The 17,969-nt window shown below is 35.6% G+C and overlaps 1 protein-coding gene across 2 annotated transcripts; it reads left to right on the forward strand.

The window, feature by feature from the left end:
* Positions 1 to 9,988: 9,988 nt before the first annotated feature.
* On the forward strand, positions 9,989 to 16,699 carry LOC138694700 (uncharacterized). Of its 2 annotated transcripts, none has more exons than XM_069818690.1 (2): positions 9,989 to 10,082; positions 13,469 to 16,699. In XM_069818690.1, the coding sequence occupies exons 1-2, from the start codon at positions 10,053 to 10,055 to the stop codon at positions 15,161 to 15,163; spliced, it is 1,725 nt and encodes a 574-aa protein (XP_069674791.1). In that variant the 5' UTR covers positions 9,989 to 10,052; the 3' UTR covers positions 15,164 to 16,699. The 2 variants fall into 2 exon arrangements, with proteins under 2 accessions (XP_069674791.1, XP_069674790.1); XM_069818689.1 differs by lacking the exon at positions 9,989 to 10,082 and adding an exon at positions 10,130 to 10,265.
* Positions 16,700 to 17,969: the final 1,270 nt, after the last annotated feature.

A 17,969-nucleotide genomic window follows, 5' to 3' on the forward strand; every position in this document is an offset into this window, starting at 1 on the left:
TAACAGCGACGCAACTTTAAATGCAGACAGTCTATGATTATTGTGTCATTATTGAATTCAATGGAGTAAGCAGAATTTTGTCAAGGATGGGACATTATTAAAATTGTGTAGAATTTACTTTATCGCTATTTTAAATGTTGTGTATTATTATTATTATTATTATTATTATTATTATTATTATTATTATTATTATTATTATTAATATGAACTGTCAAATACACAAACGTTAAACGAACGTTTCACAATAAAGTCGGTATTCAAATGAAAGGGTGAATACCGCTCTTTAAATGGGTTTAAAATCGACAATTCACAGTACCATCAAACAACTGGAGAACCATAAAAACAACTTTTTCAGTATGTTTCACAACAAGTTAAATTTAATATTGTGTCAGCTTCATTTTATTACAAAGTCGGTATTACTCGGCAGGTCTCTCTATAATAAAGATAGCATTGTTATAATTCGAATATGCCGTAGCACCAAGCACAGGGATTGTATTGAAGAAAGAGTAGGAGGACCATGACTATGTCGATGTAAATTTTGTTACTCCGAGAGTGAAAAATTAGAGAAGGGAAACTATTGTGGATAAAAATATTAAATCTAAATATGTAATTTTTTTAAATGTTCAAGGACAGTTCAAACGCGGTAATCCCCTTCCCTGCGTACGTGTCTGATTGAATTGTATGTTTCATTGAAACTGAATATTTCTTATTCCTCGTTTTTCCAGTATTTCATGATTCCACACAATAAATGGTAAAAATTATTAGTTTTAAGGAAGTGTATTTTCCTCTGTAACTAAATCCCTACCTCGGAAGAATGGTAGGAAGATTATCTTAACCAATTCCCACCATGAAGTCTGGTATGGTTTTTCTATACATAGCCATTCGAACATTCAAAATGGCTATCGAGTTCAATGAAGTATTTTCTACTGCACAAAACTCCCGTTGTATTATTTTGTTGAAATTTCCCATATAACCGCTCCTACGCTTACAACTGTTTCTTAAAACATGGCTGTCCAATATGTACGCGTTAGATGTTTCATGTGAATGGTTTCCAGATTCACTTAACATACAGATACTTGTATCTACTTGAATAAGCTTTAAAAGTACACCTCCATGATATTCCTCCACAGCTCATCACTCGTATTTTTCTATACTTAAAACAATCACGTACTATACAAGGCACACTTTTATTAGTGGTAATCACAGTGAAGTTCGCGGTAAGCACAAGACTGGTACACTGAGACACAACTGAGCATAATTAATAAACCGTTAATCAGTGTTACCAAAGTATTAAGGTACACCGATGGTGGTGCTTTTGCAGCATTGCCAATGGCGCTTTCGTTATGTGGTCATTTGGCGCTTTTGTTACCAATAAGACGATGCTTGGCGCAAATGTAATCCACAGCCTTCGTACGCCAAGGGACGTGACGTCTTGTTGCTGTGTAGGGATCGAAAATCCGCTGACTGATTATAAGCTACAATCAGCTTTTAAATGCCTATATGGTTAACTCATAACTGTTCAGAGGAGTACTAGATTTTTTTGTTACAAAAGTTGTGAGGATAGGATACTCTTCTGATCGATCATATCCATATCACTAGACAGTGGATGCGGGATGACTTAAGGGAAAGTGAAGTTGTTTCGTATCGGAGTATATGGCACTTGCCGCGTCGTTCGTCTTTTGTGTACCTGGCGAGTACAGCAGCGTACATAACGAAGAAACCCCAGTCCACATTGCAACGCAATGTGTGCAGTTGTGTTATCCTGCTCAAGTATTTAGTACGAGTTGAATAGTGTAGTGTTTATCCATTCATAACGTCGAAGTCAAAACGTTAAATTCGCTTAGAGATACGAAATGCAATTAAGAAGTATGAGAGTGACATTTTATGTATTGACGAAGACAATATAGTGTGTAATGTATGTAAAATTGAAATAAAAACCAGAACAACTCAGGGTATAGACAAACATTGGAACAGTACATCGCACAGGAAATGCGTTGAAATGAAATCTGAGGAACCATCATCATCATCATCATCATCATCATCATCATTATTTAGTTGTGCTGGTCTAAACGACACGTGCAACATGATGCTCAGTGCAAATATTCCTCTAAAGAAATTGAGTGATCCCCATTTTAGAGTTTTTCTTTAGAAATTCTCTCGATACGAAAACTGTTTAAGCGATAGGCGAAGACGATTCAGCTTCGACAACTTACGAGAATATATCGTCGTTTACTGCAACGCTGGTAATTGCATCAATGATGACGAGGACTGAACTTGCAAGCTATGTGCTACACTACTACAGTACGTTATTTTTCTTTTCCTTCTGACTGTATGGAAATACAGTAGCATGTTGACGTCGTCTGTTTACGTTTAAAAACTGTTGAGCCAATGGTCTGAATGAAAAAAAATGTAACATATAGTAAATATGCAACGATAAATCATCCCGCATCCACTGTCTACTCATAAGTGTTCAGAAGAATACTAGATTTTTTTGTTACAAAAGTTGTGAGGATAGGAAACCCTTCTGATCGATCATATCCATAGTGCTACATATCACTCTCGCATATTCCACACTTTTGCACATAATAGGGTGCATTAAGTGCGAGATTTAGCGACAGACATATTCTGAAAATAGCTGTGTATTGATTTAAACATTACTTCATATATAGTGCTATAAACTTCAAAGATTTCAGATCGAACTATAGTCAGTTTAATACGCACGTTTTGTTATAGGCATTGGAGCAATTGTTTTGTTTACTTATCTCGAAGGACATAAAAATTCTGATAATGCTTCAGTTGCATATCGAGTTATACTGATTTGGAATGTAATATTATTTGCCATAAGGTGTTCCACAAGATGCTATTTGGTAAATGTTGATAGTTAATTGCAGTTTACACCTTATTCTTCTTCCTCGGCTCAAACTCATTGAGCCTTGGTACAAGTTTACTTCTGGTCTCGTCTGTGGCTCAGCTCTATTGCGTTGGTCTTCCATTCAGACAAGCAGAGTTCGATCTCCGGCTGGTCGTGACTGAATTTGTGGTAGACATAACAGATTTTCTCGGGGTACTCTCGTCTCTCTCTTCCAGTCCACCAACACATTCCGCCTCCGCTTTATTTCATCTACCACCTGCACTAGTTAAAAATAGGTTGAGGCAAGGTACGGGTCTCCGATGCTGATACAGGATTTATGAACTTGGAACTCCGGAGCTCTGGGTTCATAAGGTAGGCTTTTATATTAATTGTTGTGGGAATAAAGTTAAGGGCTCCTAGAATTGAGGAAACACCAGCTTATATTACTGGTCTGGAGATAGGATCTTGTTTCGTCAAGGCTGAAGCAGGATGGATCGTCTATCAGCATCAGATTCACGAATGCCACCTAGTTCACCTGTCGGACTAAATATAGGCCTATAGGGCGAACAACAGGTCAATGTGAGTTGCATTGGTCCATTCAAGGCCGGACTCTTGAAAAGCCCGCCTGCCAAGTCTAGTTCTGAACTTTGATTCGACCTCAAACTGAGGTTGGGGGAGATACGAGATTTTCCTGCAACATTGGATAAGCGTGACATGAGACCTCTACATAAGAGCGTGTTCCGAATCTCAGCGCTGAGCAATCTGATGGCATCACGGTGTTCTGAATTTCAACGATGACTCCACCGGTGCCATCAGCTTGTAGAGGTGATGGCAGTATTCATCAGCCGCCATCAGTGAATCTGATTGGTTCTTGTATAGGGCGGGAATTAGCAGACGAATGACATCGTGCATTGTTGTGTCATGGCGGTGTGTTCTGCTGTATTGTTTGTAATGAGCACAACGTAAAAACAATATGTTAACGGCTTATGAATAGACATGTCAACGGACCAGTTATTAGTACTACCTCAAGAAATAAATTGTTTATGTTCTCTTTCCTTTGAGCGAGATGACAGTATGGAAATTTGGCAAAATCTTGCTAGTATAGTACATACAACTTTTACAGCAGCCATGATAGCCATGCAACCTTCCAGGAGTTTTGTTCCTATTTCGCTGCGGCGTGACGTCATTGAGATTCGGAATACGCTGTAAGAAACATAGATCGTCACACTGACAACGGATGAACATCTATAGCAGAGGTCTCCAAAAAGCGTATAGTCATTCGTGCTCTCGATGCTGCCCGCCGAGCATAGTGTGCTGTAAGGCTAGAGAAGGGGAAGAGACTCGTACCTCAACAGATGGGAGCGACCAGTGGGGGATCGCAGCAAAGATCTGCTTATGTTTACAAATAATAACATCAAAAGAACAAGAAATATCATAAGTTTGTATATTATTTTGACATATTATTAAGCTGGAGCCCCGTCTGTTGCTATTGACACAAGCCATTGCAAATTCAACCTCTTCTGTTCGATGGTGCCTTTCAGTGCCTGGAAAAGATCTTCTCCAGGTGTATTTTGTAATTACTTCTAGAAGACATTCAGACACAGTAAAATGTTCATTAACTCCTCGGATGAAAATGGCTAGGTGAGCTTTGTCATTTCTATCTGTGCTTTCGTCCAATGCAAGTGAGTAAGCTACAAACTGGTTAATTGTGGTTTCGACTTCAGATTCAATTACGTTTACAGTCTTGAAATTCTTTCTCTGAACTGTAATTGGAAACAATTTAATTTTCTTAAACTTTGACTTTGTTCTGGACACAGTATTTTAGTAACGTCCTGTGTGCACGATTTTACAAATGATGCTTCTGTAAAGGGCTTCATTGATTTTCCAATATTCCAAGCTAGAACATAGCTAGCAAGAACCTTTTTTGTTTAAGACTGAGAACACGTGTGTGATTTGTGTTTGTAATTTCTTGGTTTATCTTTATTAAAATATTTGTAGGCCTACGTATTTCACTTAAAATTAAACTAAAAACTATATGTTTGTCATGCGGAACTGAGTGTAAACGTATTGTAATATACTGATTATTATGTATAACCAACAGTTATACAGATAGCCCCAAAATAAATTATTTTCACATGTCCAACATGCCTGTAATATTGTATGATATTCTTTGTGAAGAGTCGAGTATTGTCGTCGCATGTTGAATTTTAACACATCCGTAAGAATTTTCGAACAAATTAAGCATTTCACATTCTCCCCACTAACACAAAATATTTCTCTTTCTATTCATCCTTGAATGTACTACGTCCATGATTAGAAGACATTGTGAAACGGTGGAACACTCCGACCAACATAATGATAATGGCAGTCCGCCACTGCTCTTCGTTTGCGCATAAACATTGAGTACAGTACACGTGGGGATGGGTAAGGCGGAGCGCGCTCATTACGTACTGGCTTCGGTTCCGTTCAGGGGCTTACTCTCAAGTAGGCATTTGCAGACGTCTGATCTATAGCGACTCAACCAGTTGTAACTGTGCACTTGACAATTACTATTTTCGTCGGCAATCCTTCCCATGAAAGTTTCAAGTCTAATAATTAATAATAGGTCCCTAATAGAAACAACGACAAGCAAATCGATAATTCGTTAAATTGGAGAAATCATATTAAAGGAATTACTCCCAAACTAAATTCAGCCTGTTTTGCTATTAGGTCTATGCTATTATATCTATCAATACCTTAATTGAATATATTTTGCATAATTCCACTTGGTAAAGAGTTTTTTAATATTCTGGAGAAATTCTATAGATAGTAACAGTATATTCCTACTACAAAAATAGTAATTAGAACAATAGTAGGTGCCAAATCTAGGGACTAGTGCAGGACAATTTTCAAAAACATACAAATAATGTCCATGACTTGTCAGTATATAATTTTTCATCAATAAACTTCCTCATATGTAATCGTGAAAACTTTGTAACTAATTCAACAGTCCATAGGATAAATGAGGAGCTTGGCATCAAAGTTGGACAACTCCACTTTTGCTTTTTTTTATAGGAGAGGCGAAAAACTAGATCCTTGGAAACAAATGTCACCGTTATACATACATTTTTTTTAACTTTCTCGTGGGTCATAGAAATATTTTTTTCTGTCTCAAAATGTGATTAAAATTAATATTCAGGTCGAAATTTAAGTTTAAAAAGTGGAGTTGCCAGTCTTTGAAACTAAGTCATGGAGTTTTCTGTTTTTGAAACAAGACGAGGTCATGTTTAAAATGGAGTTGTCTGTTTTTGAAACCAACGAAGCCATATTTAAAGCGAAATTGTCTACTTTTGAATCTAAGTCTCTTCTAACTCGGTTTCAAAGCAAATTTACGTAAAATAGTACTTAATCGTCCACAAACCGATTATATAAACAATCAGCCATGTTGGACTCGCGATGCATGATGGAATAAAGTGGTACGAATGTGGGCTTCTTATTGGCTACTGAAGGAATTGTCCTAATTTGAAACCAAGTCACAATGGAGTTGTCCAAATTTTAATTCTAAAGCGCACAATTAAGTGCTAATTTTCGCTCTGTTCTGTCCGTTTCTAACCTAAGCAGCTCCAGAATCACATTTAGCACACACAATTCTATGAGAAACAATCAATATCTCGAAATTGCAAAAAATGGAGTTGTCTAAATTTGATACTCTGCTCTCAAATACTCATCAAAAATGATTCTCATTCTCCATCGGAAAATCTATCGTGCTATCAAAAAGGAGTGCGTTATAATATATATCTATAGGGGAGAGTCGGGTAGTATCGGACAATGCGTTTCTTTCATCTACCACCATGTGGTAGTACCTGAATGACATGGTTACGTTTCTCTATGCGACATCATAGAAACGTAATCATGTCAATCAGGTACTATCATCGTGTGGTAGATGAAAGAAACTCACTGTCCGATATTACCCGATGTCCGATACTACCCGACTCTCCCCTATATATATATATATATATATATATATATATATATATATATATACACACACACACACACACACACATACACATACACACAGTATATATACAGGGTGTTTCAAAAATACGAGGCATAATTTCAGGTATGTATTTCCCACATGTAGACAATCAAAATAGTTCATTACAACATGTGTCCGGAAATGCTTTATTTCCGAGTTATGGCCTTTACAACATTGAAATTCACCGGAACGTTTTTCTTTCCGCAGGTCGTTGCCGTCAAAGGAGACATTAAGTGGGCACTCTGACAGTTCATTCCGAGGCGAAGGTTACATTCAGTGTTGTGTAGGCGTTAGACTGTGCGACATGTATTCAAATCAAGAGCTGGCAGAGATACACTTCATGTACGGTAAGGCGGACGGCAATGCTGCGCTGGCTCGTCGTTTGTACCAGGAGAGGTACCCACAGCGACAATGTCCAGATCGGAAGACATTTGTACGTCTCCATTACCGTCTGTGCGAGTATGGAAAATTTAACTCTCCTGGTTTGGGAAGGGGACGACCAAGATCTACAACTCCAGAAGTACAGGAGGAGATTCTGGAGGATGTGAACATGACTCCTTCTATCAGCACACGAAGGGTAGCGTTGCAAGGCAATGTTCCTCATACGACTGTCTGGAGACTGTTGAAGGAGTATCAATTGTATCCTTATCATTTGCAACGTGTACAGGCCCTGTCACCAGCAGATTAACCTGCACGAGTTAGGTTCTGTCAGTGGTTCTTGCAGCAGTGTGGTGTAAACCCGAACTTTCCTGCCTTAGTATTATTTACAGATGGAGCACAGTTCACACGAGATGGCATAACAAATTTCCACAATCAGCATGTATGGGCGTATGAAAACCCACGTGCAACTGTTCCATCTCATCACCAGGTACGGTTCTCCCTCAACATGTGGGCCAGTATCATTGGTGATTAGTTGGACCCCATGTACTTGTAAACAGACTTACGGGGCAGACGTACACAAACTTCCTGGAAAACACCATACCTCATGTTTTAGAAGACACTCCACTAATCAATCGTCAACACATTCACTTCTTGCATGATGGCGCTCCTGCACACTTCAGTCGTACGGCTCGCCGGTACTTGGATCGAAGGTTTCCTGATCGATGGATAGGTAGAGGTGGCCCAATTGCTTGGCCTCCACGCTCACCTGATCTGAACCCTCTCGATTTCTACTTGTGGGGCCATGTAAAATCTTGGTTTATTCGTCTCCGGTGCCTGATTTGGAATCCCTTCGGAATCGAATTGTGGCATGTTCTGAGGACATACCTACGCAATACTCCTGGAGTTTGGGATCGTGTTCGCAGGTCAATGAAACATCGATGTGAGGTCTGTATTCAAGCAGGAGGTGGACATTTTGAACATCTTCTGTAATGACAACGACCTGCGGAAAGAAAAACGTTCCGGTGAATTTCAATGTTGTGAAGGCCATAACTCGGAAATGAAGCATTTCTGGACACATGTTGTAATGAACTATTTTGATTGTCTACGTGTGGGAAATACATACCTGAAATTATGCCCCGTATTTTTGAAACACCCTGTATATATAAAATACTGCCATATTATGGCAGTAAACATTTTTAATGGTCTCCCTATGGATATAAAAATGAAGCTCAAAACATAAGATTACTTAGGGCCAAATTAAAGTAGTACCTAATTTCTCACGCCTTATATTCTGAAGGAGAATTTGTGACATTCAACAACGCTGCATGAATATTTGTCTTGTATTAAGTATCAATAATAACCCTTGTGTTGTACTAGTATATTGTAAAACTTTGCAACTAGGCTGTGACTATAATTAAGACTTTGTAGTACTATTGATTTTTTTTACCTGTTCCATATTCTAGATGTGAAACGATGTACGAATATCATGAAATGTAAATAAATACATGCAATACTAAATAACGCTACGCGTTGCCTTCTGAACCAATCAGAACCTAGTATTTTCTATCAGCTGCTACTTCTTCTACACGGAGCGCTCTGGTTCAGCGCTGCTGTGTTGGTTTTACAGTGGCTCTATTTACAATATAACCACTGTAGTCGGTTTGCTACATGCACTGTCACGTGGTTTTACTATCACGTAATTTCTGTATTAGTGATGAAGGATGAGTGGAACGGAGAAAAATTCTCTCCGACACCGGGATTTCAACCCGGGTTTTCAGCTCTACGTGCTGATGCTCTATCCACTAAGCACACCGGATTCCCATCCCGATGTCGGATCGAATCCTCTCAGTTTAAGTTCCACCTCTTGGGTTTCCTCTAGTGATCTACCCTCATGCACTGCGTCATAGATGTATGGCAGTGGCACAATGTCCACACATGTGCAGAGGTGCACTCGTTATGAGTAAAAAAAAAAAAAAAAAAAGCAAGCAAATCCACCCCCATCACAAGTCGCTGCATTCCACGAGATGATACAAATTAATTTCATTCCAACTTTACCAATCTTATTGAGTACACAGAAGATGCCTTTCTTGCAAATAACGAAACCTCGTTTATTGCAGGCTGCTTTTATTTTCACTTAAATTTACTTGGCATCGGAAAGGGCTTTATGTACCACTCTCAAGAAGGCTCGATTTTCTTGGGAATTTCTGCTGTGAGTCGCCGTGCACTCTGACTATGAGATCAGTCACTACTGGTCTGTCACCTCGCGCCACAGTTCAGCTGTCGTGTGATTCCTGACGCACATGATGTCATTAAAATTTGTTATCAGAGATCGGAAACAACCCTGTAGTCGTAATAAAATTGTATATTCCATTTCTATTTACCGATGATTCGGAGAAATTCATAATAATTACATGCACTCATTAGTCATTTGCTTTATTAAAAACATAATGGTATTTTGCTTGATTGCTGACTCATTTATTTTTCTCGTCTTTTATCTCTTAACTCGAGGTGGTGTGATGTGGAAGGTATATTCCTTCCTCTGTTTACCGGTGACTCACATTAGAATTCTTAGTATTTTGTACACTAGTAATTCGGTGACAAATTTATGCATTCAAGATCTTTCTTAAGTTACGTTACTGCAATATGTTCGTTCATTTTGTACGTAAATCCATAGTTAAATATTTCAGAGATAAGAAGTTTAACATCTTCGTACGAAAGGCTATTTATTCGTCAACGAAATGTGGTAATGTTACTTACGACATCAGACCTTCACTCGTGCTGTTACATAGAAGAGAGACTGAAATGTTTCGTATAAATCCAACAGTCGTTATGGTAAGAACATGTTTTTATATACGTAATTTTATTTTTGAGAAGTCCATCACAAAGTAATTCAAAATGGAACATTTGTGTAACTGCTGTAACGCACTCAATTAACTGAGTAACTCAAATACTCCTAGATAGGGAAGAATGAGCAAGCAGTGGTACAGTTTAAAGTTGTTTGGCATCGTCATGATTGTGAGTTTGAATATTGTCACTAACTTAAGACGTTTGTCTGTTGTTACTGTGATGCATTGTGTTGTCTTAGTTAAAGAAACTTGTATAATATATTATATTACGTACATAGAGACGGAAGTAAAATTTGGAGCAAGTATTCGTGGGAGTCCACCTGTATGTAGGCAAAAATTTCACGCGACTGACCACAAGTAGCATATACTGTACATGTACAGGGGCTCTTGTTTACTACGCATGCTCTGTATGTTGTAGTTCTAAGAGAAACATGCAATAAGGAAGTTCCAAATTTTAATTCCGTAGCTGTACACACGCATGCACACACACATACACACACTTATTTGTTTGTTTATTTATTTATATTTCATTTATTTTTTACTTACGAATTAATTAATTTATTTATTCATTTATTCTTTTATTGACTTATTCACTGATTTTTATTTATTTATTTGTTTGTCTCATTGTTCGTTTATTTATTTCATCAATCTTTGTTCACGTCATGGCGGATTAGATGTGTTCCAGTTATTAATTCGCCATCACTCTCTATATAAATATTACAAAAAATAGTACATATTGAACCTATAAGTATCATCATCCATTAATAATAATAATAATAATAATAATAATAACAATAATAAAACTAATAATAAGTATAGCTCTTGTATTTGAAACTCTAACCTTTTCATTTCTATACTCAATCTCTTAAAAATTATTCTCTTAACTTCATTGACTACTTTTCATAGTTTCCTAGCGTGTCCAACTACTCAACATTTATAATTCCATATCCGTCAGAGCTTTGACTCTCTCTACCCATCTAATTTTAACTCTAAAAAGAAATTTTCCTAATTTATGCAAATTGCTGGCGTTTAGGGGACCATTCATTTTATATAAGCTACTATAGCGTTTATTTGTAGTAATCTTTTATCCAGCCAACCGTTTCTCAAATCATTCGTTGCCTGACACTTTAACACAATATTTATTTATTTATTTATTTATTTATTTATTTATTTATTTATTTATTTATTTATTTATTTATTTATTTATTTATTTATTTATTTATGCATTGCGTCTTCCGCTATTGTTTGTTTGTTTATTCGTTTATTTGTTTTTCGTTTGTTTATTTATTTATTTGTTTGTTCGTTTAAGTTTATTTGTGTATTTATATTATGTTTAATTGTCCATTTGTTCATTTGCCTATTTGTCATTTGTCCATTCGTCCATTTATTTATTTACTTAGTTATTTACTTGCTTGCCCCTTCATTAATTTATTTACTTATATTGGCGGAGTTAAGGTCATAGGGCCTTCTCTTTCACTCCACGTGTGTACATACATTCTTATACAACTACACACGTATATACGTACACTTTCGATAAAGCCTATAGATTTATATTACAACGAAGAACTTTAAGGGCCGTATTCATAGACATTTTTAGCGCGGGCTTTCGGTGGATTATCAGAGTTTTTCGTATTCATAAATCAGTGTTAAGGCTCGTTCACAATAAACCGGGAACGGAAACGACAACGGGAACGAGAACGGAAATAATGTTAAAGAAATGTATTCAAATGAAAGCATTGACAATAGTTAATTATGAATACTCACATTTAAATACATTTATTTTAACAATATTTCCGTTCTCGTTCTCGTTATCGCTTCCGTTTCCGGTTTATTGTGAACCAGCCTTTAGCGATAGGATATGATTTGAATTCTGTACTAGTAACCAGTGGATAGCCGGGGCTAGCTTAGTACGCTCGTAGCGCGTGCTGCGAAATGTCTATGAATAGCACCCTAAAGGTTTAAAATAAAGTATTGTTTAAAATAACTTTATCTAAACAGTTCATCATACAACATATGCCTGACGGAACCTAAATGTACCACAACTGTAGCTTATAGTCACAGTAGCAATTTCGGCCAAAGGTCCAAGGCTCTATAACAAGAGAACAGTTAAATTACCAAACATTCAATTTGCTAATGTTTCTTATTTTAAAAAATTAATTAAAATTATTGTTTAGAGAGAAAATAGAAACTAGTTTCAATTACTGTAATATCTGTGTTTTTCTTTTTCTCTTTTTACTTTTCATTATCTTAATTAATAAAATGATTAACAATTTTGTGCAGTGACACCTGAGCACGAGTAGGCTTATGTACTCTTTCTTGGGGGTGCTGGAGTGATTTTTATATGTAAAAATATGTAACTTATCTATGTTCTAGCAATAAATTATTATTATTATTATTATTATTATTATTATTATTATTATTATTATTATAAAATTATTATTTAAATTATAGAAAATTTAGACCTGTTTAATTCTATTTTACTGTTGTAGTATTAAATAAAGCTATAATTATGACTCTTCAGCCTTTCGGCTATCTGGATTCTTTCTTCAAAAGCATCACGAAACAGCGTGCACACTTACCTCTCTATGTATATTTGGTTTCCATATCACTGAGTTACTGTACTTGTATGCCTAATTCCTTGTAAACAGTATGAAATCATTGTTAAGACCCAAGACAGTGCAGTCATTCTCTCTTTGTGATAAGCTGAATCCTCACGGTAAACTATAGCATAGACTATATGAGTTCCCAAACAGTGTGTTATTTATTTTCTGAACAGTGTTGAAATTGCACTGTAACATAATATATAGGCCTAGTGTTGTAATTTAACGTTGATCGAGTGGATGATACATTTTACTTTGTTATAGATATGTTATTTGAGTTGTTATAAAATTATCATTTTTTGTTTAGTTTAAGACACAAGTCAACTTAGTATATTATTCTACATCTTGAACGAAAATTATTTGTGGGTGATCGTTATAAAACAAGGTACAGCATAATACATTTCTACGCGTTCACAAATTCAGTATAAATATTATATCATATCGTAAACTTGAAGGAACCTTAATTTTTATAATATCATTGTGGTTTCACTGTGAATCTGTTTTGGACTATTTCGAGTTTACATAACAGTAAATCATTCAAGATAGAATTCCATTCAGAGAGTTCATCAAACGCCATTGCGTATTTAATATTTTTCAGTTTATGAGAATTGTTTGAACAACTTAACTCTTTAAAAAATTATACATATTTGCTTCATAAATGTTTCTATGAAATTGGATTTATAAAGCTATATCCTTAATGCTACAAATTTTATTCGAGAAAGTTCCTGAATATTAAGTTAACAAAGGAAATATCCCTTGCATATGATTACAGAGTCTACTTCCTATGCTGTTGTTGGCAACAGTCTTTGGAAGTGTCCTTGTAGAAGGGCGCGAAGAAGATGCTTCCTCGACAAGGCTATCACCTGGACCATATACGCAAACAGTATCTACAGATCTGTCAACAGAACCCGAGACAACAACGGATAAAGTGTCAATAAGTGATTCAATATCAGTGACAGAATTTAAGGAAGTAGCTCCAGAACCGAATAGTACAATCCGTTCATCAATAAATCAGACATTCACTGATCTGTTTGAATCTGAAAAAGAGGAAACACAGTTACTAGAAACAAAATTAGAGGTGCCCTACATAGACTACGGTTTGGAAGAAGCAAAACAGGAACCTATGTTTGTTGAAGTGGCGCAAGTTAACAGTTCAATGACTGCCTTACATTCCAACATAAATAAAACTACACAAAACACAACAGAAGCAGAAAACAAAAACTATGATTTAATTCAGACCGGATACACTGCATACGACAATGTAAAGCCAACTACTGACAAGTCAAAGGAATTGAACAACAATGCAGATGAAATTCGGGATATAAATAGTACTAAACAAGAAACTATGAATTCTAATGAAATCTTGGTTAGTGAGGCAACAAATGAAAATTTAGATATTTCCACAGTTAAGCCATTAGGTGCAGCAATCACAGTAATTCAAAGTGAAACTCAGAATACGTTTAGCAACTCTTCAGAATCTCTGCTTCTTTCTACTTTCAACATAGACATGACAACTGTTTCAAGTCATTCAAATAAGTCTTCTCCAAGCACGGAAGTTACAGAAGCCACAGATATACCAATTACAGTTCAACATCAATTCAACAAATCTCCAGAATCAATGAATATTTCTACTGTTCAACCAGAAGTGGCAACTACGACCAGCCTCAGCAACAAATCATCAAACACAGAAGTTAAAACTACAGAAGCAGCAATTGTAACTAGGAATAACTTCAGTAAACCTACAGAACCAGTGCAAATTTATACTACTGAAGCAGATGTAGAAAGAAATATTAGTAACACATATTTCAGCACTGAAGCTGTAGTAGATGAAGATGAATCAATTACAACCCAGAGCGAACCCGAAAAATCTTCAGTGACAAATGTGACAAGTTCAAGTACTGAGGTTGCAGCAACCACAACGTATGGAATTAACACATTTTCTGAAACAACGCACCGAAATTCAACAACTAATGAAGCTCTAACTACTACGAGCATCACTGCAAGTGTTCGCCCACTGAATAAACCAAATTATGCCGATGAATCCTCCATGAACAAAGAGACAGAGTCATCACGAGATGGATCCACGACCGAACAAAACAATCTGCAGACGTACAGTCCACAATACATATGCATCAGACCAGGAAGATTCCCAGCTAGGCCAAGTTGCACCGAGTACCACGTATGCCGTCGCGTTGGTGTGTGGTTATTTCATTTCAAAGAAAGGTGCCATTATGGCTTTGAGTTCAGCTCCCGCCACAGGCGTTGTGTTCCACCCCATGTGTCTGACTGTAGAAAGGAATTTGTTTTTTCTTACATTCATAATCGACATAATAAAGAAGATGAAAGTAAATCAAGTGAGTCCGTTAATGAAAACAGTGATGAGGACAGTCGTAGCAGTCACAGTGAAGAAGAACCAAGAAGGAATATTCTGGCGTTCCTATTGAAAAAGAAAGTGAAATATGAATAAAAGATTTAATGGTTGAGATGTTTGGACATTTTACATTCCTAATTTTAAAAAATTGTAGCACAACGTATCGAAGAGTGGATCTCTCTTCGTTGTCAGGTGAAAACCTGCTGTGTGGATCGTTACAAATAGCTAGCTTGTCTGACTCCACCCTTCGAAACGTTGTGCTACAATTTTTGAAAATTAGCAATGGAAAAAGTCCAAACAACTCAACCATTAAACCATTCACCGTTTCTCTCCCCTCCTTCATTCAGATCAATGAATAAAATATATTTCCTTAATGAATTGTACATTTATATTGGCATTAGCTGTATGTTAGACTTGAACTAATGTAACATACGTTTGGATGTTGGCAATGTTGATTTCTAATTTTGAGCCATTTCTTGTAATACCTCCTTATTGCCAACTGTTGTTACTAAATAATGTATTTAATTTAAGTCATCTCTTAGTATAGCTATTTATTGCTTCTAAAATAATGTGTAATAGCTTTCTTCCTATAACCATTACAGGCTGCCGTTGACAAAGAGTACCATGATACAATAAATATAGAGAAATGCCTTGAGGCTTTATGAAACATATTTTTGTTGTTACAGTGAAAAATAACAAATTTAAATAGATTGAAACACAAAATAATATAAGAAGTAACGTCAAAAAGATGTGAATTAAAGACATGGTCCATGTATATAATGCCTGAAAATAGCTATTGATCCTTCGCGTGTTTGTTTTTAAAATAATGTGTTTAATCTGTAACTACAGTCAGTATATTGACATTAGTATCTTTTTGTTGTTACCTATTGCCTTAAAAAGAATGTGTAATTTTAAGTCAATTTTTCTACTATTCCTTTACTGTTTACATTTGGTTTTTAAATCTTTTGTATTGTCCCTACTATTATATATTGTTCTTGAAGAATTTCGTTAGTTATAAGTCATTACTTGTGTTATTATTTCAATTATTGTACTTGTTTCTGAATCATGTATGTAACTTGTAACCGTAATCATTGCTTGTAATATCCTTTTATTACTCTTAACTGTTCCATTGTTCATGAATTAAGTATTAATTTGAAAGTGAAATTCAAACATTGTTATATTAATGTACTATTAATTATCTTTTTAGGTCGTATATTTACTCTGAAACGGTTAGACATTATTGTATAATATCATTTGCATTGATTATTCCTCAAACATCTCACTAATCTTCAACAGGATCCATTCTTTCATTAAAGTGCATTCTTATACATAATTCATGTGAATTGTAAACCTTGACCACAATTTTATATTATATTGTTCATTGGTTATAAAATATATATTTTGATGCCAACTATAACCCTAGTATACCTCAGGGTGAAATAGGGTTTATTAAATTGGATAATAAAAAAAAGTCACGAAATTTTGTTAGTCATCTGTACTATTGCACAGTGGTTGTACCAGCTGACCATTATGCATAATAAATATCTGTATTACAGTAGTGTTTAATATGAAGTGTTTTTGCAACGAAGTAAGTAAAGAAATCATCCTTGAATTAACCTAGATCACTGTCATTTTTTATCTCGTGAAGCGTATCATTATTAAAATTATGAGTATATCGCATCAGGCCTTATTTGTATCTTTTCTTCACTTCTGTGAACCGTCTTCTTCTTTTTTTTTTTTGTTAGATATTTAATTCTTGGCTGACTCGGCGAAGAAGCCTCTTTGGACTTTTGACGTTACCATCCCAGACCGCCTCCACAGTTACTTAAACACCTTTTCTTTCTTGATCCTTGTGTCTGTAAGCAACATGATCCCTTGTCTTCAAAACTTAACGAACACTCTCCAGGTTCCTAAATGACTGAGAATTTAGCTTTTTCCAGCATTATTAATAATACTTGTTTAGTAGAAACAAATTAACATATTTTAGCAATGTTATTGTACTCCAATTCAATAAATTTGAACTAGTCTATTTATTGCTGTTTTCCGCATGGATTCATGATTCCTTTTCGTGTGTTAAAATTAATCAAATTAAATTTTGGACGTGAGGCTAGTAGTCAACTGTTAGATCTCTGTATAAAGAGCTCTTTCACCACGGATAATTATTAATTAATTAATTAATTAATTAATACATTTATTTCGTAGGAATAATTCACTGTTCCTCATAGGTTTCCTCATCCGAAAGATACATATTTCTTCCTCCATAGATCATGATCCAGGCATTTATTTTTCATGTTTTTCTGCATAATTTCCCTTTTCCTATATTTCTATTTATGGTGTGCCAGAAGTGTTATTTCAGTTTTTGTTTGGAAGGGGTTAAGATTTTTCAGGAGAGATCTTAATAGATATATCGCGTGAAGTACTCCTTCCCTATGTCCTCTGAGATGAACTATTTTCCATACCATAAATTGGGGTAAACTTGACCGCTGGAATAAACTTTCCATTATCCATGATATCAGATGCACTGAACATATTTTTGAAGTTAATTGTTTTTCTCTGTTTTTTTAAGTATTTTTATTATTTTAATTCGTAAATAGAACTGATACCATGTTTTATATGGACAATTTTATTTCACTTTGCGAGTATTACATTTCCAGTTTCCTAATTTTACCTTCTTATTCTACTTATACGATACGTAATTTTCATGCACTTGCTATTAATATGATGTAGATGTGAACAAATGAACACATACTGTTTTCTTGATAAAGTAATTTCAATTTCAGTTAATTTACTTTTATTTACAATAGGTAACAGCCACTGATGTAGCAAAGGGTAACTCCTTTGTTTAATTTGAGTAAAATCATTCAAAGCTTAATTGTCAGGACGATGCCACGAAACCATATTA

The sequence above is a fragment of the Periplaneta americana genome, chromosome 2 (genome assembly GCF_040183065.1).
Source record: "Periplaneta americana isolate PAMFEO1 chromosome 2, P.americana_PAMFEO1_priV1, whole genome shotgun sequence".
In the NCBI taxonomy this organism is placed as follows: Eukaryota; Metazoa; Arthropoda; class Insecta; order Blattodea; family Blattidae; genus Periplaneta; species Periplaneta americana.